This window comes from Tyto alba, unplaced genomic scaffold, assembly GCF_018691265.1.
Source record: "Tyto alba isolate M040663 unplaced genomic scaffold, T.alba_DEE_v4.0 Super-Scaffold_45, whole genome shotgun sequence".
In the NCBI taxonomy this organism is placed as follows: Eukaryota; Metazoa; Chordata; class Aves; order Strigiformes; family Tytonidae; genus Tyto; species Tyto alba.
In genome coordinates this window covers 40,873,753-40,897,422 of record NW_024881321.1, presented here as the reverse complement: position 1 = coordinate 40,897,422, position 23,670 = coordinate 40,873,753, and the positions used below count along the sequence as shown (strand labels likewise).

At 38.7% G+C, this 23,670-nt stretch overlaps 1 protein-coding gene across 1 annotated transcript; it reads left to right on the top strand.

The window, feature by feature from the left end:
* Nucleotides 1–1,338: 1,338 nt before the first annotated feature.
* On the top strand, nucleotides 1,339–22,929 carry TMEM182 (transmembrane protein 182). The gene is made up of 5 exons (XM_009976102.3): nucleotides 1,339–1,655; nucleotides 2,054–2,153; nucleotides 3,536–3,634; nucleotides 12,340–12,477; nucleotides 21,747–22,929. Exons 1-5 carry the CDS (start codon nucleotides 1,515–1,517, stop codon nucleotides 21,968–21,970), a joined length of 702 nt encoding a protein of 233 aa, XP_009974404.2. The 5' UTR covers nucleotides 1,339–1,514; the 3' UTR covers nucleotides 21,971–22,929.
* The last annotated feature ends 741 nt before the right edge of the window (nucleotides 22,930–23,670 follow it).

The following is a 23,670-nucleotide window of genomic DNA, read 5'->3' as shown; positions in this document are numbered from 1 at the left end:
TAGAATTCACCAATATCAGGTCTGTTCCCTTTTACAGTACTCATACATAGCTCTGTCCAATCGGTGTTTTGGAGGTTATAAACACATCTCCTGTAACACTGAAAAATATAATTATTTAAGATGAGCCATGTGGCATAGTGTAAACAGCACATCAGAATTAATTAAATTTTATCTGGTTGGTTGTTTGGTTGTTTTTTTTTTTTTTTTTTTAAATGGATATCATGAAGAACTTTGTATCATTGGTTTTGTTTATGTCATGACTATCTACATCTCTGGATTTCACTGAATAAAATTTCTTGAGCTTGAGACCAGTGCTTCGTAAGGCCACCCATACAACAGCAAAATGGTTCAGAATTCCAGCCCACTGAGTGAGATTCAGTTCCAGATTAAGACCTTTGCATTCAGACATCTCTGTGTGAAACAGGGATCTGTGCTGCCATTAAGAGTTGACGGTGGTCTGGTTAAAACATTAAGTAGTGCCTCCAGAATGACGTGACCAGCTAATGGAGACTGGTTTCAGCCATCTAAACAGAGGTATCTAGCATCACTTTGGGATGGTGTGAACCTGGCCTGTAGCTGTCGTTCAAGAAAGGTGTGGGTCTCCTCCAAGTCCCGTGTCATACCTGCCTACCAAACGTAGATGCCTAAGGCATCCTGGAGCATCGGATGGTGGGACATGACAGAAAGGCAACTGTATCCCTCCGTCCAGGCTTGATTCAGTCACCATCATGTAGGCTCTCAGTGCCATTTGAGGTGAAAGAAGGTACCTAAGACGCTTGCAGGGGGTTGGCAGATATGGTTAGAACTGGGAGAGCAGTGCGCCCTTCTGGAGAGGCAGCTGAGAGCCAGCAGGATACCCTGGGAACTACCCAGAGCTTATTTGTAATAAAGGCTAGGATTTTTCAAAGGCCTCTCTACAATTCGGCTACCGTATTTTAAAGTTCCATAAAAAAATTTTAGCCATCATTTAGTAGCATGACTTATAGTAACTTCCAAAGTGTTGTGTGTGTTTCCTTCCCTGCTATCAGCCCAGGAGATGTTCACTACCAGGCCTGAATTTTGGGGGTCCTTGCTGCTACTATGTGCTCTGTAACGCAATTCATGTGGACAGAGAGAGTCATTGCAACTCCATCTCCACTGATGTTGATGCACCAGCTGCAATAATATTTCAAGCCAATCCCTGATTAGTTAGGGGAAGGTCAGCTATTTCTGACTGGCCTCGCCCAGACAGAGAAACAGAATGAATCTCTGCTATCAGTGCCCTAAAATAGAAGGCCCCTTTCATCTGTCAGTCTTGAGTCAGCCACGTGGAACACAAATTAGGAGACGCAAATCGACTCACAGGGCATTGGGAAGAAGGGCACAGGCAGAAAGTCAAGTGAAGAGAAACTTCTTCAGATATGAGCTGTAATCTCCAAATAGCTTTTTAGTAACTTTCGCAATAATTTTATTTATTTTACTATTTCTTCTTAAGTAATTGAGCATTTTTTTTTTTTTTTAAGATAACTTCAATAATGAAACTAAGTGTGGGGTTATTTTTTGGAGGCTTCTTTGCGGCTCTAGGGGTTTTGCTTTTTTTGGTGGCATTTGGAACTGATTATTGGCTTCTTGCTACAGAAATAGGAAGGTGTTCAAAAGCACCTGAAGATGCTGGGGTTAGTATGGACATTTTTTTTTTAGAACGAGAATTATATATGTAGGTTTCTTGGATGTGTTTATTTTCTAAGAATTTATGTCTGTATGAACTTTTGAATATACTCATTTTGACCTTCTGGACGCTTGCCAGCCTGTTTCAAAACATCTTGTAACCAGTTGTAATCAATTCTAAAATGAATTTATCTTTTGTGATACTACTTTTGCAATATGGCATTCTTTCAAAGGAAGTGTTAGTGTTTAGATATGCTGTAGCTAACCTATATTCAGACAGGCTGTGTTTCATTATGATGGTGGTGGTTTTTACCTCAACATCTAATTTCAATTGAACTTGATTCTTTCAGCCATTTAAAAATTGTATGATAATGCTTTCTTTTTTTCTTTTTTTTTTTCCCCATAGGGAGAGAAGGCCACTTTCCACCATGAAGGTTTCTTCTGGAGGTGCTGGTTTAGTGGCAATGTAGGAGAGAATAATGCCAGCATGTGGAATTTCTGGTATAGTAAGTAACTTTTTTCCTTTTACATTATCTGCTGTAGTTCATTCCCAAAATTGTGGGGTTTTTTTCTGTCTTATGAATCACTGGATTTCATATGACTTCTTTGGTGATCTGGTTCTTCAGATACGCTAAAATAAATTCTTGACAAATAATTATGTAGTCTATACTGAAGGAAACCCCAGGACAAAATGATATGTTTAACTATCAATTTATGCTGTGAGTGTTATGGCTGCCCTGTTAACCTGGGTCCATTCTTATCTGGACAGACACTTGGCACTTATTGTTAAACAGACTGTTTATTTCTGTAGCATAGGGGAAAAGAGCTTAGTGGTTAGGATGATCCATGAATTTTTGCTTGGATTGTTTCCCCAGCTAGTTGTACGAGTGGGTTAAGGAAGGCATGGGCAATTCCACTGCGAAAATGGTGTAGGACACGTATTTCCGGAAGAATTCCTCTACTAAATTCACAGATGACCCTTTGCTTTCTTTCACTACGTGCCAGGATTTTGGAAGATTAGGTAGTATTTTACAACCAAAATCTCCCATGATGAAGAGGTCAAGCAAAATTTATTTTCCTGTCTTAGAGCCTACGTCTGAGGTACAGAGCTCCCTCTCCTTATTGCAAGATTTCCACAATCCCTGTGAAAAGCAGGTGGCATCATACAAATTTTACTCCAATAACTCGTATATTGCTAAATATATTGCTTGCTCTTAGATGGCAAATGTAATATTCACTGTAGCTAATTTCCCCTTGTTATTTATCTAGAGAATTCTGTGGTCAGGAATCTGAAATTTAAATGTGATTTAAGCTATAGTCAGCCTTTATCTTTCTCAAGGAAGAAGGTGATAGTTTTATAAGCATTTAATATAAAGGATGAAATTACCCTTCTCTGGTGATATTGATTCCATAGACTAAACTCATATTTGTTGAGACTCTAAACTTTCTGAAGATGCTTGATATTTTTCATTGTTCTTTCACAAGGGAAAAAGTAATTTCCTGGGTTTTTTTGTTTGTTTGTTTTGTTTTGTTTTGTTTTCTTTTTTTTCTTTTGTGGCATGAAATAATGAGATGGACATAATTAACCCTCACAAGAGAAAGTTACATATGCATATAAAAGCATATGTATGCACTGCATATAAATTGAAGAGTGCCTTCAGCAAGTCTGCTTTACTGTTCCCAGACTGTGTTAGTCTTTAAGGAATATCCTTGGCTGGACAACAAGGCTGGTATCTCTTAACAAATCAAATCCACTGTAAGCTATTGCCTGGGAAAGAACCTGGAATCTTGACGTACGAAACTAAGTTTGCCCATTTGAAGAACAAGCTTAAAATATTTTATTGTTAAGTCAGTAAAATATTAATCTTTACCTTTCTTTCACTTTTAGCTAACCAGTCACCTTCCAAGAATTGTACACATGCTTACCTGTCACCATTTCCTCTTATCCGAGATGAACACAACTCAACCTCCTATGACTCTGCAATCAGTAAGTGGTTTTTTGTCTGCAAATGGATACAGTGCCTATAGTTTCATAAAAACAATTTGGATGCTTCCAGATAAAACAGCCTTATCACTCCGCACAGTTTAAATAATAGAGTTTTGATGTTTCATACTTCTCATAATTTTACAGCATGCATATTTAAGCCACTATCTAGCAAAGCACTTAAATGCTTAGCTTTAAGCATGATGGCAGAATGGAAGGAATTTCTGAAAAAAAAAAAAAAAGGCATTTCCTTTTTAGTGCTTTTTTCTCTGACATAAAAAGTGTCTTCCTTGGGCTGAATGCATTAAACAAGTACTTCTTGTATATTCCAATAAAACTGTTTTTTGTTAAATAAATAACCACATGTGGAAATATACTGCATTTTTACTTTATGAGGAAGGAGGAGAGGAGCCTTGATACTGTCCGAGTTTATTCAACTAACTCAGATATACTGCACCAACTGCTGGATATGCCAGCATCTCTCCATTGATACTACAGGGAGCTGAGGCGCTGAGGTTACTCTGAACAATGTGTGCCATACATGAATAATGCAGCCTAAGACTTCAGCAATGGGCGGTTTTGTTTTGTGAACTAAGGTCTTTTAATATATATATATATATATATATATATATATATATTCTCTATTATAGTTCAAAATACTACGTTAAACTGAGATATTTGCACCAAGAAACTCTAGTGCTGTATAGTGCTGTAACAAAGATATACGCACACACACACACATATATATGGAAGATACACAGTAATTGAAAACCTATGTTTGAATAATGCCTAGAAAGCTCTGGTTTTGCAACTCTTAAATGCTACTTAAAAATATTGGTCACATTTCATCAGATCAAAGGCTTTATGCAAAAGTATTTGAAGTAAATCACTTCTGACACCTATTTTGTATCACTTTTTAAATAACCTGTGATGTATGGATGCTGCATGTCTCTGAGAGTGCTGACTCAGTGACTGAAGTGATCCCTTCCTGTCCTGAAGCTGTGATTATGCCTTTGCTAACTTTGAAATGTCTTCAGAATCCATTTTTTATGCTGCAGACATGAAAAAGAAAATATATTGGACTGATAATGGTTCTGTTAATCTTTACAAATTATGAATTGTTTGTCCAGGAAGAATTCAGACCTCACCATTCAGAGATCTAATCTAACTTCACAGCACATCTAGAACAGTTTATCTTTCCATCTGAAAGTGACAGTCATCATCTAGACAGAGTTTGTATTCCACCATTCACTCATACATTCACAAAGGATTGTCAAATTATATTCCACGATTACACAGAAGTGCACAAATAAAGAATAAGGAAGGGAGAAGGAATATCATCAAAAATTTAATTAATTTTAGTTAATGTTTGCCAAAAGAATCACTGCTCAAATATAATTTTCCTATCTATATTTCATATTAGGAGATTAAAAATAGACAGAACTGTACTATAGATGCTGGCCCAGGTAGAGTATATTCAGAGCCATTCCTGCTATATAAATAGATACAGTTGGATTGCTTTTGAGCTCATTAAAACTGAAGAGGGGTTTTTTTATGTCTCCAGTTCATTTTCAGCATCCAAGCTTAGTTATTTACTAGAACAGATATGCTTGTTCAAGAATCTTTCACAACTTTTTATGAAGAAGGTTATGTCATTGTTTATTCTGTTAGGTCAAAACTGGTTTCTCCTTTAGTCTAGTTTGACAGCCCTGCCCATGATATTTGGCCAACAGGTTTTTAAATTAAGAAATGCTAGAAGGTTATCCTCTTCTTGATTCACAGTGGAGGAAATGCTTCTCTGTAAAATCCAGTGGCAAAAGCCCTCCATTTGATTTCATGAAGAACAAGATTTCATCAACTATTTGTATATCCAGTTGACGGCATCTGGTATCTTGCATCAGCTAAACATAGAACAGAAGGGAACCACCAAAAGACTGAGGTTATTGTCCTTTTTTTTGCTTCTGCTACTGTTTCTTGATACAATATTACCATTTTCATGTCTTAAAGCTTTCTCAGCATACTCACTTTTGGGAATAAAAAAGAGAAATATCCCACACAGGTTTAGCACTGTGTTTTTAGTGAGACCCTCACGTCCTATTTTAATTAGGAGTAGATAAGAAAAAGTATTCTGTCATCTGAAAATACTTAGTTTGCTCTTTCGTAGAAAAATAAACAGCTGAATAAAAAACTTTGAACTTCATTAGAAAAATCAAACACGTATCTACAACACATTTTTCTAAAAATATCTAACTTTCTGTTAGCAGAACTGTTAGTTTCTGAGCAAGCAAAGGCACATGACTTCTTTTACAGACTGTTTGACTTAAGAGACTTTGGGACCTTATCAGAGGAATTTGGATTTAACTGCAGCTCCTAGTGGAAACGCAAGTGTGGTTTGTTGGTGGAATGCCATGTTACCATCCAGTTAGAAGGGCTCAAGAAAAGATACATTCCTTGAGGAACAGAAAATCTCTGATGATCTTTGAGTGCAGTGTCTGGACCAAGTTCTCTGTTGACATAACTCCTGTGGCTTTAGTATTGGTAGGAATTTGGCTCAGAGCATTTCTGGGCCAGAATTCAAAAGAGGCTCAGTCTATCCCCTCTTAGCTTATTTATATCTTTTTGTATGTTTGTTTTACGATGTTTGTGTGGTAGTTCCCAAAAGACTCGAAACACTGAGGACCTTGGAAGTTTAGTGTTATAGTACACCTTACAAAGCTTTAGACCAAAGTCTTGGTTCGTCCTGCTGTATAAACCTAGACTAATAGCTTCTGCTGTCAAGAATTATAGCCTTAGATGGAAATGGAAAGACAGAAAAGCCTACAGTGATGCTTATATTGGAGATCTGAATGCATGTTTTAATGTCTCAGATTTCTTTTCATCATTACTGACAGATGCATGGTCAGCTTTGAAGGGTTAGATAGCACTGCTTTGAAATTGCAGCTTGCTGTATCTTTTAATCACAGTTATAGTGGTTTTGTTCATTCACTGGTTTTGTTAAATATCTTGGCAGAACAGGGAGGACTTCACTTACCTACATTGTAAGGTGTGGTACACAGCTGTGCTAACCATCATTTATCATTAATGCACTTAAAGACATTTGTAGGCCATGTCGTTTATCTTAACCTGAAACAGGCATCTAAATGAGCTCAGGGGAACCCTGACTATAGTGACTTTCCATTTTATAATGTGCAGCTCTTAAGTAGACTTAGACAGCACCTCATTGTGTTGCCAGCAGATTCATTTATAAGATGATTGACAAACATATGTGCAACAAGCTACAACCTAGAAATAAAAAAAAAAATGAAATTAGCCCATACAGTGCGAGTAGTGACCTCTACATTCTAAAATAAACATACATTTGCACAATCGTAATCAGATTGGTTATCCTATCACACTGTTTTGAATACATAATACTATAGTATTTAAATAATAATTCATTGCTAGCTAGATTAATGCATGGTATCTCGTCATCAGATTACTTAACACTGACGTTCAAGGAGTATCACACATTTATAAAACTACAGGACAATACTAGGCCTGTTTTTGAAAAATGTACAAAGTCCTTACTTGTACACCTGTTGGATATAGTGAGGTTATTCCTAAGAAGTGCAAAATCTAGCACTTAGTCAAGTTATTAACTTTATTTTTGAGAGTTTTTTCCTCAACTTTATTTGGAAATAAACAATAGTTCCTTAACTGTTGTAAATTTCCCCAGCACCTTCTGAAGCTAAATTGGAAATCATTTAATGGGGCTGCACTGACACATCAGTTTAGTACTCTGATTTGTAGCTGCTTATGCTTTTTTTCCTGACTATTAGTATCTTATTTTGTCCAGTACTGGGCACATTGCCAGTATTTGAAGTAGTGCCTGATATAATGTAGAATACACAATGTTTATAGGATTGAAGTGAAATTCTAGTTGAACAACCATTAAATCTAAAATGGTGTGATCAAATTTATTGGCAGGTTTGTTACTGAGTTGAAATTACCTAAAGTAATCTAGAAGACATCAGCAATGAAACCTGAAAATAAAAATTGTACAGTGAAATGTTACCAGTAGCTTATTTCTAGGGAAAAAAAATGCTGTTATGTAATACAGTCACATAATTGCCCATGAGAGATTGTAATACAGTACATTTACTAAGGGAGAACTCCCCAGCCACCAAGCAGTGATAAAGAAAGAAGTATTTACAAAAGCAATGTATTCATACTGTGAATATTGTATTTTTTTTATTGTTAGGATTATTAAAAAAAAAAAAAATTACTACTACTAGGGGATAGTAAAGTGTACTGAGTGAAACTGAGAAAAGTCTTGCAAGGTTTACTGTGTTACCAGGTGTGTCTCCTGCGCTGCTGCTGAGATCTGTGATCTCCTTTATAGCTGTTTATCTGCAGAGAAGATACTCCTGATTTAGAGCAGTTCAGGCACTTCACCTTTCACAGTATTTTATATTGTTGGTGGCAGGCAATACTCTTGTCAAAAGCATTTTGATATCTCTTCTGTTAATTAGAGAGGTAAAAAAGACATATTCTAAAATACAATCCACAGTTAAATCACAGGGAAGTTTCACTTTAGCATATGAGCTTGTAAATTAAAAATCAAGGCAACTTTTCCAAGTAATTTTGGCTATCTTTAGTAATGTTTATGCAGCACTGTACTCACACATACTTCAAAAAGTTTTTCAGCTTTGCAGTGCTTAATAATTCACATTGACATTAAATGGAACATTAAGTGGCTGGTTTGGGTTTTTTTTTTTTGATAGACCATAGAAAATGTATGGGCTGATGGCTGAGTTTTTAAACCACTCAAAGTCGCCAAGGGCAATAAAAGACGTGGTATGGTTTCATTAAGTTGATGTTCACATCTCCGATAGCAGATGGGTGTTGCATTGTGTCATTAGCTAACCTGTTCCTGAAAAACCATTGTGGAGCTTCAGAGGTGTGCATGGCTCCTACGTAAGTGTGTGTTGTGGGTGACACAGCTGTGTGACTTTGTAATATATATTATTGCTTCTCTTTCATATTATGCACCAGTAACATCTTAAAGTATGAATCTATGGCTTCAGTTTATAATCAATCCTGGGGTCTACTCTACCAGAAAATGGCGATTTTAATAATTTTCAGCCATTTATCCCAAATTTAGTCCAAAATATTAAGTAAGTCCAAACCAGATATTTCTTCTAGTTTTCAAATGATGCAGAAGTCTCCAGAGACACGCCAAAAAAGGATCTTTAGGGAGAAAAGCAAGTAGCAAGGGAAAACTACAGGTCATGCAATTTTGGAGGAATATACTGTAGGTATAATGTTCTCATAGTATACAGGCTGAACAGTGCAGAGCTCAAAGACAAGCATACCGTGTGTACTCCTGTTTTCCTCTAAGCATGATTTTATTTTTAGGTCTGTCTGTCACTGCCAAGGCAAATGTTGTACCCAACAAAGGGGCAGCTTACCAAGACAAGTTACAGAACCTTCTGTTTAGCACTCTTGCAACACAGAGCAATGGTTTCTAAGATTAACACTGCAGATAGGTTTACCTCAGACTCTGCAGTAGTGCTTGTACTTTATTTCTTCTATTGTAGGGAATACTTGGAATAATGCATGTATTTGAGGCAACTAGCTAAAATGTATCTGTGAAGTACCTTGCAGTGACAAGGGTACTCGTCATCCAGACCAGATGAACTACCTCAGTGAGACCTGAAACAGTGCAAACTTCGGTTAACACTTTGTATAGGTGCACTGAACCATTATTTCTTGAAAGAGGCTGCTTGGATCATAGCATCAGCCCTTTTCATGGGATATAAAGAAAAATAATTCAAAGCAGCATCTTCTGTTGCATTTTATCTGTCATGGTTCACCTCAATCTCAGAGCAGCAAAGTCTTTGACTTGAAGAGTAAGTTCATTCTTAGGAAGGTTTAATTTCAAGCAGCTCTTTTGTGTTCATCTATAGATACCAGCTAGGCTAAATGATAGCAGTAGGGCTGCATTGTAATTTTGAATGATTAGCCCTGTAGGAACTGATCTTGCCATCTAGGCAGAGAAGGTGGGAAATGTGGTCTGAGCAAAAATGGTCTGAATATGAAATAAGAGAAGCCTTCTTTGCAGAAAAATGGTTGCTTTTTAACTCCCTCACTGAAGAAAAAGTCTAAATGCTCTTAGGATGTTTCCTCAGACCTGTGCCACAAATGATCCAAATGACTTACTGTCTTGCAAATTAGAGGGGGTAATCTTTTGCTTGAAAAGTCACAGATTTGGGAGCATTGCAGACTTTCTACCTGCTAACTATATGCTATTTTCTAATTGATGTTTAATGACAGAGTTAGCTGGTTAAACAAGTATTAGGATCATCAGAATTTATCCATGATTCTCTAGAGTAAATTATTATTTCTATAGAAATGGAATGGAAGATTTTTTCAGGAGATAGCTAGGTCAAATCAGTGTTTCACACGTAATGCATAAAATAGTTGTGCTGTTGGAGCAGAAAAACCGCTTTTCTCTTCTTGTATAGTTACAGAGAGTTTTAAACAAATTTTCATCAGTTATATTTGTACTCCTTTTGTGTTCCGTTTCCAAGAACATTTGAACAAATCAAGCTTCTCTGGTAAAATTTCAATAAAAGCAGACTTCAGAGCTTCCTGTATGAGGAGCAGATAATGAAGTTGGATACTGATTTTGTAATGCTGGGGCATCTTGTGTCCTCATCCATTCAGAAAATAGAAACAGTGCTGTATGACTTAGGTGACTGACCATAATGATATCGAAGAAAGCTTTTTCAAGGTCCATTTTGGCCGATGTGTCCTATAATGTAGCATGACTTTGAAGTACCTTGGGCCATCCATGTAAAAGAGTTGGGTGGTTATAGACTGATTTAGCAATATTAGGTTTTAAATGAGGAAGTAATGTCGCATGGACTTGGGGACTGCGATGAAGCTTAGCGAAGTAGCCCCATGGGTAAAATAATATGAAATTGCTTCAGAGACCCAAGACTGAATGACTTGGGAGATTTACCTTTCTAGGTCTCCATTCACTGTCCATTTGCATTAAGTGAATCATTTAACTATGTGTTTAACTTTAAACAGGTGCCTAAATCCCATAAGAGGTAGGGTACTTAAAGCAGAACACACACTTAACTGCTTTGCTGAGCCACAGCCTTATTTCTTACCTACTATTTCCATATTTTTTTGTTTATGTGGAAAGAAGACTTGTATTGGATATGAACCAAACCACAGTTTTAACCCTTCTGCCAGCTACTTTCAGATACATTCATCCTTTCTATGCCCAAATCTGCTGATCAGTGTGGTGGCAAATTATGTCTCTGAATGTTTGCCTGTATTAAAAAGGATGTTATTTAAAAAGTGTTATTTAATGCGATGTGGTGAACATGATCTAGCTCATACATTTACAAGGCTGATAAAGGCAAGATGGTGTATATTTTAACATGAGTTAAGCTGATCATGTTAAAAACTATAGATTTTTGGAACACATTAGTGGGAAGCACAGGCTGATAATGTCTAGTGCACCTTCAGATTTCACATGAGAGCAAACCTGAATTATTCCAGAATAGCTGGCTCCAACACGCTGTATGAATTTGAAACTTCCAGGATATGAGCCAGTGTAATAGTTGCTTGGTTGTGTTTTGCCATAACAGTAAGTAGGTGCTGTCAAATGATAAGTGGCAGTTTCTTTTGTGACTCACTTTTCCTGACTTGCCAGCTGGCTTATATGCTTTCCCTCAGTTGGGTGGAAATGTTTTTCACTGACTGAATTGTCAGTGCTTCAAGATTTTCAGATCTGACGATGGAGATCTTTGCAACTCATAATTTTACTAATGGGTTGTGTTAATGTACCAATTTTTAAATTCATGGGAGAAATTTATGTCACTCTTGTAGCATTTGTAAAATGATGACTTTGTTAAATGGATGTGCAATTAACCAGCTAAAAAATAATTGTTAGAAAGACTCTTTTGGCCAGAGTATGTCACAAAACTCTCGGCTCATTTATCACCAGCTGCATCCATTAATTCAGCACTGCTTGGCACTGTCTAACAGGGCCTTCTGAAACATCACATTTTAAATTTAATAAAATATAGAGAAATTTAGAGCAGGAATAGGCTGTTTTAAAATACTTAACTGTTCTTCATAAACCTGGTTTATATTTTTTAAGTTTTTTCTCCCATCCTGCTTTTCATTTCCATCTACTGAATATGACTATGTGTAAAGAGAATTATTCAGTTGTAAATTATAGAGAACTTACAGATTGCTATTGGTGATATGGTCAAAGCACTAAGAATGTCAAGATGTTGCATCTCTCTGCTTCTCCCAGACAATTTTCATAAAACAACTGTATTCTGTCAGTCCAGTCATTTATCCCAAAGAATTATTGCTACAGCTTTGGCATGCCATTTTCTAAAAAGCATACATTTGATCAAGTTGCTATCTTACAAGTCACTGCTAAATATTAAGCAGACGGATTTCAGTCGTGGTAACTTACAACCTATTTTCCATGATCATCAGATAAGGACTGGAGTTCGAACCTAATTTGGTCCACATGATACGCAACGTATATGCACAATAGAATGAATGTTTCATTCTATTTGCATTCATAATACGGCAAGTGAAGAGGAAAAGAAAGATCTTTGTTAGCCAAGTATGTCACTTCTTTAAATTCTAAAAAGTGTTGCATTATTTTTTTCCTTCTTCCCTTTCTCCAGTTTATCGAGGTTTCTGGACAGTTTTTATGCTCCTGGGAGTGGTCACTATTGTGATGGCTAGTTTCTTCATCATCTGTGCAGCTCCGTTTGCCAGCCACGTTCTGTACAAAGCAGGAGGAGGCTTTTTCATCATTGCTGGTGGGTATGCTGTTTGCTTAGTCAATTAAAGAATGGAAGGGATGAGGTATTTCTTCCATTTTCCTTGACCAAAAATTATATTAATCATGGTTAGAAGAAAGAAAAAGCATATGCTTCTATCCTTTGTCTCGTGGAGTGCCTGCCTTGAAGACAATTCTTTTCACAGTTATCTAGTCATGAAGCTATTCTAAAAGCTACTTTTGGATTAAGATTTAAAAAATACAGGACAAATAATGGAATTACACTGTAATTTCAGTCTACATTTTTAGCAGGAAAAAGAATGCATATTTAGGGATACTGCTTTATACAATTCTCAATGGCTTTAGCTAAGGAGAGGGGGTTTTTTATCAGTGACACAAAAGGGGATTACAGTGGGTTCTAAAGAAGTTGGAAGACAGACCACATTCACATGACCAATACGGGAGAAATATTTTGGATGTGATTGGAATACACAAAATAGTTGTCACATATGAGTAAGTGGGAGCTCTAAACCTCTGTGAATGAAAGATAGCAAAAACTGCATTCCATCGTTCCGCATAACCCACACGTGCTGTGGAGGATGCACCCTACCAGTATTCTGCTGATACGGACAGCTTTCTGGGATGCTGTTTGGTTAACCTTGAAAAGTCTGGGAAAACGTCACACTGGTGTGTAAGACACAGTTGTGTAGGATGTAAATGACAGTATTTACTCAATCACTGTTCTCCTTTATACAAAGCCTGGTGAGAGGCAGCCCTGTGAGAGCAGTTTTATGTGACAGGGTAGAGCCACTCATGTCAGGACCGAGAGGCCTGGGCACTTTGCTTCTCTTACTGACCCGCTGACCTTGCTTACCCACTTCACCTCGCAGCTCTTCATAGCAGCTAGTGATCATTATTCCCCTTTAAAGGACCCTCAGTGAAGTGTGGGAAGTATTTTATATTTTTGCTGAAAAAACTCCTGCATACTTGCGTTTGATCCCTTGAGAATTACTCCTCCACACTTTTAAGAGACATACAAAAAATATTCATAGTCTGAGAGAAATCCTAAGATATTTCAGTGACTTTTGTCACTAATTTGCAGGCTAAGATCCCATGTGACTCCTGCACTTTTTCTGCATTTGTAATCTGTAAAAAACCTCAGTGGTGACTGGAAAATAGCAGAGGGTGTTAGAGAGGAAAAGGGCGCTTGAGAGACACCAGGAACCAACAGGCAGAGGTGTGAAGCAATGTGTGTGTTCTCCACCCTGGGTCAGTTCATCTGCCCGCATTTCGGCAAGGGAAAGTTAGATCCCCAAGTCTGCACTAGTCTCCCTTGGCTTTGCTAGGAGGTCTGCAAGAAGCATTAACATTCACTGCCAGTAAAAACAGTAAGCATGTAAGAAGTTCCCCCAGCTGGGGATTCATTTCATCCTGAAAGAGGGGCCTAATTGGATCAGATGTATGTGCTATGGAGGAACCCTACACCTCTCTTTCCTTTACTGGGGGAATCCAGAGAGACTATTTTTTTTAGGTGTGTGAAGTTAAGTGAGCTTTATTATCCCAGAGTGTGACCTTGGGCCTGTCTCTTTGCCCCTCTCACCCTTTGTCCCTATAGAGCAGATGTTCTTCAAGGGAAATCCTGAACTCTCTCTGTATGTAGTATTTTTCAACTTCAGGACTGTTCTCATTCAGGGCTTCAGAGGAGAGCTGTGTTATTTTTACTGTTGCCATTGTTCTTGTTGAAAAGCTGAGATACTTAGCAAAATCCTGCTATGATTTGCCAAAAGGTAGTGGCGGCAGCAGAATATAGGAGCCTGGAGCCATTCAGCTTGCACAAGACATTTTGTCTTGGGTCAGGGGACAGTTCCTCACCAAGCTCTTATGCATCTACTCCCAGTCCCACCAAGAGGGCAGGGCTGCTGGGGGAAGGTGCTTTCTGTAAATATCATTATCCCATCCAACACTTCTGATCGCCCTCAAAAACATTTTAAAAAAAGTTTGTTGCTCTCAGCTCTTCTTACAAGTACTCCTGTAACCAAGGTGAAGGTTTAATTATATCATGGATTAAAATCATGCTGGTCGGAGTGACCATGCTGACATAAGGAGAGCTTATAAATACTTTGCATTGACAGTAGTTAGGGGTATGTCCTGTGGGATGTCCTGGGCAACAGCTTGGTTCCCTGTGGTGTTACTGATCAATGGCCCATTGTGTTAAATGGAGAGTAAGAGGGCTTCTCAGACCCAGGGGTATGACTTGCTATCTCTTATTTTCTCCCAATAGGAATTCCTCATAATAGTTAATATCTTAAATCTGGGATAATTTGGGGGCAGAGCAAGGGAAGGTAGAACCTGATGCAGAAGAGGAGTGTTATAGCCTGCCTCTAGAAGGCAGGGTGTTGTGCTCTACTGTGTTCCCTGCTGCCCTGACACCTTCCTCGATCCATCTTCTTCAGGACTAGTGAGTCTGTTCATTTACTGCCTCCCAAAGGAAAACAGGGCATGGAAGGGGAGAGTGATGAGAAGTGGTGTGTATTTACCACTCACAGCAAGATGTGATCAGGACGCAGCCAAGGTGTGCATCTATTTAAACACATGCCTAATGGGAAAATGAAGAGATGTAATGTGACTTAGGTCATAGGTGAAGTTAGAGTTCTTGTAAGGCAGAAACCAGCGTATTGATTTGAAGAAAAAAAAGAATTATACACATTGTTTGAAAGGGCCTGGATGCTGTCTTATCACAAAGTTCAAATTGTTGTTATGCTAGTGAGAATAGTAGGCTTCCGAGAAATAAGTTAGACAAGGTGATTGTTCTGTGGAAGTTTGGAAGATCAGTCATTTTCCTACTTACATATCTTTAAAGAAAAATGTTAGATGAAGCAATTTTAATACCTGTTATTGGACTGAAGTATCTGTATCCTTTTGCAACCTTAACTGACAAATTAGGTAGCAGATAAATCTCTGCCTCGAATGAAAAGAACAGCTTGTAGCATGGTCTGCTGTGCCATCTTAGGGCTCAGAAAGCAGCTGAAGATATTATTGAGAATGGGATTCATGCCAGCTGTTCAGCCATCTGAAAGCTGAGTGTTTTGTATGAACCAACTTCTTAAACTTCTATTGTCAGTAGTAAGAAACACACTCTCAGAAGGATGCTTCACCTTATCTGTGCTAAGGCAGATAGACTTGCCTTTTAGAGGGACCTATGGAAGGAGCCTAAACAGAGATCCTGAGTAACACAGAATAAATTTAGGTTGGAAATGGCCTCTTGTGGCAATCGAGTCTGACATCCCATTCAAAGCAGGGCTAGCATCAAAGTTTGATCAGGCAGCTCAGAGCCTCACCCAGACAAGTTTTTAAAATCTCCAGTAATTGATGTTCCCCAGCATCTTTTGGCATTTGTCCCAAATTTAATGGTGAGAAATATTGCATTTTTTTCCTTGTATCCACCTGAAATTGTCCTTGCTTCAGCTTGTGACTGTTGTGTCTCATCCTTTCAGAGTGCAGGTCTGAAGAATCTACCCCCATATTCTCTGCAACTCCGTTTAGAAAGATGAAGACTGCTTTCTTCTCCAGACTAAAACTCCCAAGCTCATTCAGTCTCTCCTTGTCTTCCATCCCCCTAACCATCTTGATGGTCATCACCTCAGTTTATCAATATCTCTCTTTCACCAGGGGGCCTTAAACTGGGCACAGTTTTCCAGCTATGATGTCACAACTGCTGAGTAAAGGGGAATAATACTATTTTCAAACCTGATGATTGTGTTCTTGCTAATGCAGCTCTGTATGAGGTTAACTTTCAATTCTGTCAGACCTGCTTGAATTTTTGCATGCAGAGAGGGACCATTCTTGTGCTTTAACGAAGTTGCCTGTGAGGAACAAATTCTTCTGGGCTCCTTTACCCTTCAAGGCATCCTTTGTCTTTCAGGGCAGTCTCCCTTGGGATCCTGCCTACCAGTTCCCTGAACAGGCTGAAGTCTGTTCTGAAGTTCTGGGTCTTTAATCTCCTACTCACCTTCCATATTCCTCCTAGGCTACTAAACTTTACCATTTCATGGCCATTATAACCACAGCTAACACCTTCTATCATATTCCCGACTAGTTTTCCCTTATTTGTGAGTAGCAGGTCCAGCAAAGCACTTCCATTAGTTGGTCTGTTCCACCCCTGTTTCAAGAAGTTATCCTTGATGCAGCCTAGCTACCTACCTCCTGGACTGCTTGTTCTCTGCAGTGTTGGTCTCCTAGAAGATGCTGGGGTGTCTGAGTCCCTCATGAGAACCAGAAGTCATAACTATTTTTCCAGTCCACTTCCTCTTTGTGACTAGGTGGCCTGTAGCACATGCCCATCATGACCACGCCATTTTTGTCCACCTTGTTGACCTTAACCCATAAGCTCTTGTTACTTAGAAGATTTCTGCCCACTCAAGGTATTTCTTTGTCCAGACTGCATCCATCCCACCCCATCTTAACTGCCTGTTCTTAAAGAATCTGTATCCATCCAGCAAAGCATTCCAATCAAGCAACTGTCTCACCGTGTCTGCAGCTGCAGTGGCATCATCCATCATCCAGTGACTGCATGAACTTGAATTCCTTCTGTGTTATTCCAACACTGGGTTCATTTATGTACGTGCATTTCAGATGGGATTTCAGTTGTGCTGCTACCCACAGAGCAATTCTGATGTCTGACCTGTGGCAGAGTCACACAGCTGCCCTTTCTTCATCCCGATCTTTAAGAAAGGCTGCCCACTTCTCTTATTCAGATGAACCACCACAAATGAAGAGGCACACACAATTATTAATATTGGTGGCAGCTTATTGGCTAGAAGCTTTCTGTATTAAGATTTGTAACCACACGAACTACCCGAGGCTACAGATGCTACACCTGTGGGGAAAAAGAGTGTTTCAGTTCAACAGTAACACAGTCAGTGACGTGAGTGCTGTCTTTGCAGCCTCTCCTCCATGTCTACAATATCAGAGGGTGGACCAAGAACAGCAGTGCAGTAGTGCAAACTGTAAGAAGCCTTATAGTTCCTTCAAAGGTCATAGGAAAAGAAGGGGAAAGCTGCCGTAAAATAATCACTTAGAGCAGCCTTAAGTGAAGTCCATAATTGCCTTAAGTCCATAATTACCTTGGCCAGTTCCTGCCTGGGTGGTGGTGAAAACAAGCAAGCCCCCAGGACGTTCACAGAGCATTACAGAATCACACCCTTGTGAAGAAGTAAGATTAGAAGTACAAGTATGACTTCTGCTTCCTGCCAAAAGAGTGGAAAAAGCTGATATTATAATTCTAGCTCCTAGATGAGGACAAAAATCTGTCTTCAGAGATATGTGCCAACTCCCATAACTCTTAAGTGGGATCCTCTGCACGTACTTCAGAGTGGAATGTCAACCATACTTTTAAAATAAAGGTCACAAGAGGCCAAGGTTGGTGGTAGAATCTGTAACAAGGACAAGGACAGAAAAATGCAATTGGAAAAAAAAAAATACCTACACATGCATGCAAGTTTTCCTCAAGTGAGATAAAGAGTTCTAAACTTCTAGGCACAAGTAAAAAGCTCACATCATTCTTTCCAGCACCTGTTGTCTTCATGTCTGCATAGTAAAAGATTCATGCCATAAACAGCCATTCACCATTGACAAGTGAAAGGCATTCCTATGTGGGAAGAATAAGTACTAAAGGCCAGCAAACTGCTTCTTGAATTCATAGACATTTCTAAAGGTTCTGTATTCTTTCTCCTCTGCAATATGCACAAGTATTTGTTTGAAAGAAATTCAAAAGAATAAATGCAAAAGACAGGAAAGAGTGACCTCAGAGAAGTCCCTGTCTTATCACACTGCACAGAGCTGTGTATCAAACATGTGTGTTCTTAAAAAAAAATGCAAAATGGAAAAAAAGAAGGAAAAAGGAGGAGAAGGACAGTATTTATTTGTCTTAATCTCTCTCAGACATATTTCATGTTCTAGGAATAATTTCCCCCATCATTCCTGATTCATGCAACAGCTGTTTTATTTTATATTCACTAAAAGGCAGGGGCAAATGGACATCTGCACACTATGAAAAAGGTCTAAATGCTGAAAATGTAGAAATACATCATAGCACGCATTATTCCTAAAAATATTTGCTTCATGAAATTGTGAATTTTTTTTTCAATCTCAGTAATTTTGCCTTGGAGCGTGGCTATGAGAGATCATGACATTCATGATAGAAAGTGCAAGACTGCAGGAAAAGATTTCCCAGAATAAATACATATTCAGTAAACTCCTGTCTAAGTCCTTAACTCCCATGAAATCACACTTCTGTGCAAATTAGACAAAAGGAGCCCTAATGAATGAAATGGTTTTGGAGGCAACAGGACATGGTCAGTTTTTACTTAGCCTGATTCTATTGTTCAAGATTATATTTCTTGAAGGCACTAAGCAATATATCTACTAATTAGCCTCCATTAGCAGATAGTGAGAACCCTTAAATACTCCTTTAGTGCCTTAATTAACTAAGAGGGTTTACATATTCTCCCTTTCTTTTTCTTCTCGTTGAAAGAAGGACATTTATCTCTGCTTGACATACATTTCCTCAGCAAATTTCCATACCCAAGAATTTGCCACACACAGGTATTAACAGCTTGCTGTGAAATCACCCGATGGATTTTAGCTTCCCTGAAGTTGCTTTACCACTGGCAGCAGTGGCTTGCTATTTTGCACCTACATGGTCTTGGCTCTAGTTTAACCACCTAGAAGGTGTTGCTTCCGACTGCCCAAAGAGCAAGGGGTGCCCATTTCAATATGAAATGCGTCTTGTTTTAATGGGAAATGCTTCTGACTGACTGGGCTACTTAGCTGTGTATCTGCCCAGGGTGCCAGAGGTCACTGCAGGTGTGCAAGGCCTGGTTATACTTACCTGCTGCTACAGTAAGGGAATATGTATCACCACTTTTTGTAATCATTTTTGTTTTGAACTAAGTTTGCCCTGATGTAGAAAATAAACAGAAGACTACAGACATTTGATAATGCACAGCCACAGTCATCTGAAGAGGTAAATTTCAATGTTCATATGGATTTTGCCTTATTATTAATGTATCTTTCCAAATCTTTGGGCTATAATTTTTTTTTTTTTGGTTGAAATTTTGAAACCTTGGTGAAACTCCATGACTCTATGAATTTTGCCCTGAATCTTTTTACATCAAAAATTACTAGCTCTGGTTCTAATTTTCATATGTTGCCTACATTATCTGTTAACATTACATATTCTGTTATAGGAATCTTCTGCTCAATTTGACTTATATTTGGAGAGTCTACAATTTAATTTCTCATTCTTTATATCTGGCCCTAAGGTGATCCTTCTCTCAGAGTGTTTCACCAGTTTTCTGTTTAATACAACCCCAGTACTAAATCCCATCAAAATTGAGTTATACTTAGGTAAAATACTTTCAAAATTGAATTTATGCCTTTTAGAATTGAGTGTTGTTTTTTTTTTTTTTTTCCCAAACTTTGTTAGGAATTTGAGCCCTAGCAAAAAATGTAAACCTGGAAGTATATTTCATAGACGGGAAATGTGTCTGCCTCCTCCTTTATTTAGCTTTTCTATTTTCTTTCAGCCTCATAAAAAATGCAGAGCCTTTGGAATTTTCAGTCACATTTTGATTATGCCTCAGGTTAACTATTTCAGCTCAATTTTTGGTGGTCTCCAAAAGGTAGTAGTGTTCCCAGGCGTTGAGTTGTGAATGTCAGATGCTTGGGATGTCCGGAATGTAAAGCTGTTGCATTTTGACCATAAGGCACCAACAAGAATGTCTCCAGATCACCAATTTAAACTGCTGCAGCTAACCTGTCTGATTTTACTTGAAGCAAATGAGAGAGTGATGACAAGAGTTGCTCCCTGGTAGGTGGGTAAGAAGAGCAGGGAAAGGAGGTTGTGAGGCAGCATCTCAGGGTGGGGATGGGGAAAGGTAACCATGAAAGGTTACCGGGACGGGTGGGTCTGGAAGCAAATGCCTGTCCATGGGTGCTTACAAAGTGCATTTGTGGGTTTTGCCACAAGTGTCACATTTGTTCAAGGTTGCACTGCAAGTATGTAGGAGGATGGGGAAGAGACCACAAATACTTTTGACTTACTCTCTGTGGCTCTACAGCCCATAGACGCAAGTTCGGCAATGAGTGTTCCCAGGAATACGCGCTGGCTTGTGGTTTTAGTGAGGCATCTAAACATCCTGGGATAAAAATATGATGGGCTGGTGTCCCCTCAAATATTCCACCGTTGGGATAGACAGTCCTGTGGCTGTAACGGTGCTATGACAGCTGGAGCTCAGGGAGCAAGTGGGCATAGGCTGGAGCATGCAAAAAATTCAGACTTGTGCCCTCAGTCTTCCAGCAAATCTTCTGCTGGAGCATCTGTGCTACAGGCTTGCATTTCTCAAGTGTCCACATTCCTCTAAAGTGAAATGAAATACTAGGAATGCAACTGATACTTTGGAAGGCACTTTCTTCTTATATCTCCTGGTGTATAGTAAGAAAGAGATTAACAAAGTTTGTAAGGACATGTGCTCCTATTACTATGATGTGTAAACAATCCAAAGGCCTTTCAGTGGGGTGGCTGGGAAGAGGCTGTGAATGATGTGTAGAATTAGTTCCAGGAAACTGTTGTATCCAATCTGAGGTTAATACTAATAGCCTGCTTCATAGCAATTATTTAATTATTGTTGGGTTTTGTTCCTATACCAGGAGCTTCTTTTCTAATGTGGAGGATTTTGAATTAAATGCATCTGAATTTGTCTGCAAAATACTTGAGTAGAATACTCTGAATGTAGTATGTTCCAAACAAAGCCCTCTTCATAAGAAAAAAGAAGCAAATGTAGAGAGGTGAAGATGCTAGAAAGATTTCCCACCCCTTTCCCCTTTTCATATCTCATCCAAAAGGCTGTGATAGAAACAATGTCAGAACTTGGGAAGCAAAAGTAGATATTTTTTCCCAGGTAGTTCTGTCCTGTCCCCCCTCTTTTCGCTCCCCCTCCTCCCTCTTTGGCTTCTGAATTAAAAACATTAAATATCTGCCTGAATTTTGTCCCTAAACACACCTGTGTTTCAGTCTGCCTACGAAAACCAGGTACATCTTTTGTCATGGGAGCGTGCCTTTCAGTGCAAATCGGGAGCGAGATGGAGATAGTGCTTGTTAGAGGAAGCCAAAGGCAAAATTTATCCAGTGGTGGTTGACTGTGCATTGCAGCCAGGGCTTCAAGCATTGATGGGTTTGTAGGTATTACAGAAAATGCACTCAGCACTTGTCTCACACTCTGTTGTTAAAACCTGGTGTTTCTTTTCCAGGTGTCTTGTTTTCGCTGGTAGTCGTGATGTATGTCATCTGGGTCCAGGCGATGGCTGATCTGGAAAACTACACAAACATGAAAAAAATGGATTGCACAGACTTTTCTGTTTATGTACGTTATGGCTGGTCTTTTATGTTGGCTCCTGTAGGAGTATTTTTTGCTTTATTAGCAGGAATACTCTTCTTGTTGGTAGGGCGTGCCATTTATTTACACTCAGACTAGTTGTACGCTGCTGAAGGGAATGCAGGAATCCTAGTGAAACTTCATGACAGTTGTAAACTGGAACACAGTTTTATACATTATTACCATCATGGCAATCCTAAGTGTGCAGACAGATTTCTGGAAGTTCTTCTGTTACTTGTTTAAGGGTAAAGGACACAAAACTCTATACATGAAGAAACCACCTTATGTCCCAAGTATTCGTTTTTAATTCTTTAGAAGGTACACATGTGGTTCTCCATATTGTACCATTAGCAGCATTTTTGCAGTTTTGCAAACAGAGGAAGGCAAAAATTTTCTGCAACCAAAAGCCCAAAATGAAGTGGGCCAAATCAACATTTTATACATTTGTCTTTTAACATTTACTTTGTGTTTCTGCTTGTGGAGATTGGTATAAGGTAAAGGAGAAAACAAACATTCAAACACAGTAATTCAATCTACCTCCTCTCCTGTCTTCCACTACTTGCCTTAGGTTTAATACAAGCAAACATGTCTGCACTTTATAAAAATAGAGTGCAGTTGTTCATGCAGCATCCACGGGAAGAGGACGAGAGAGCAAATTGCTGTGAACAGCGACCTGGTGCTAGTCCGTATACGTAAAAGCTTAACTGCCTCCGTTACACGTTTCTCTTTTCTGTATGCATTTGAAAGCTGCATATTCTGTGTTCTGAAATACATGTCTGTTGCACGATTCTGTAAGCCAAAATACCGTAGTTAAATCAGTAGCTGAAGTTATGCTGAAATTGTACTTTGAATGATAGCATTAATATTTTAATCAAGTTTTAACCCTTTTATTTTTGAATGGAATAATTGGCTGCTCCAACAAACATTTTCCTGATTGTGTAAAATGACTTTTTTTATTAAAAAAGGTTTACTATGGAGACAGTATCTAGGACATGAAAATGTATGTTTTATGTAGACTTAATTTTCCCCAATATTAAAAATCTGCACTGTAGACCAAATCCAACTTGCCTACTAGTCATCCCAGGGAAAGCAATGAGCCTAGATAAGACAGCAGGGGAGATGGATTTGGGTCCGTATTGTAGGCATGGCTGGTTCTCTGTGTGTGTGTGTGCATGTGCCCATATGTTTGGAGGGTGGGGTGAGGATGGGACTGTATGCATGGTATGGAGAAGATGAGGTGGAGTTTTAACAATGGGGAAACTTTGTCTAGCATCGTGCCCACACTGAAATTAAATCCATCTGAGAGTGTGTTGGTTTTCACTTTGTAACCCAGTGCAGAATAGTTTGGGACTGATGGGGAAAAGTAAAGACTGCGTGTTGGTTTCTTCTTGTTCATAATGCTTAATTCCACAGCTGTCATGAATACTGAAGGCATCACTAAAAGGCAGGAAAGGAGTGCCCACCTAGAAGATGTGGTGGGCCAGATTGGATGTTGCTTCCATTTCGGGAGCTCTTGTGATTGGAAGCTTTCCAGCCTTGCCTGCTACTTATTTATTTTTCCATCATCAAGGTTAGCTTTATACATTATAAAACAGGAAGACGACAAGGGTGGGGGGTAGGGGTGCTGGCACTATGAGGTTTGGAATAATTACCAAATCATAAAAATATTTTTCTAGGCAGCTAACATGGTGTTTTTAATTACTGTGTCGGGGAGTATCATGGGTGAATTTCAATCGAATATTCATAAGCATATATATATATGAACTCCATATAAATGATAGCCATCCGGAGAACATTAG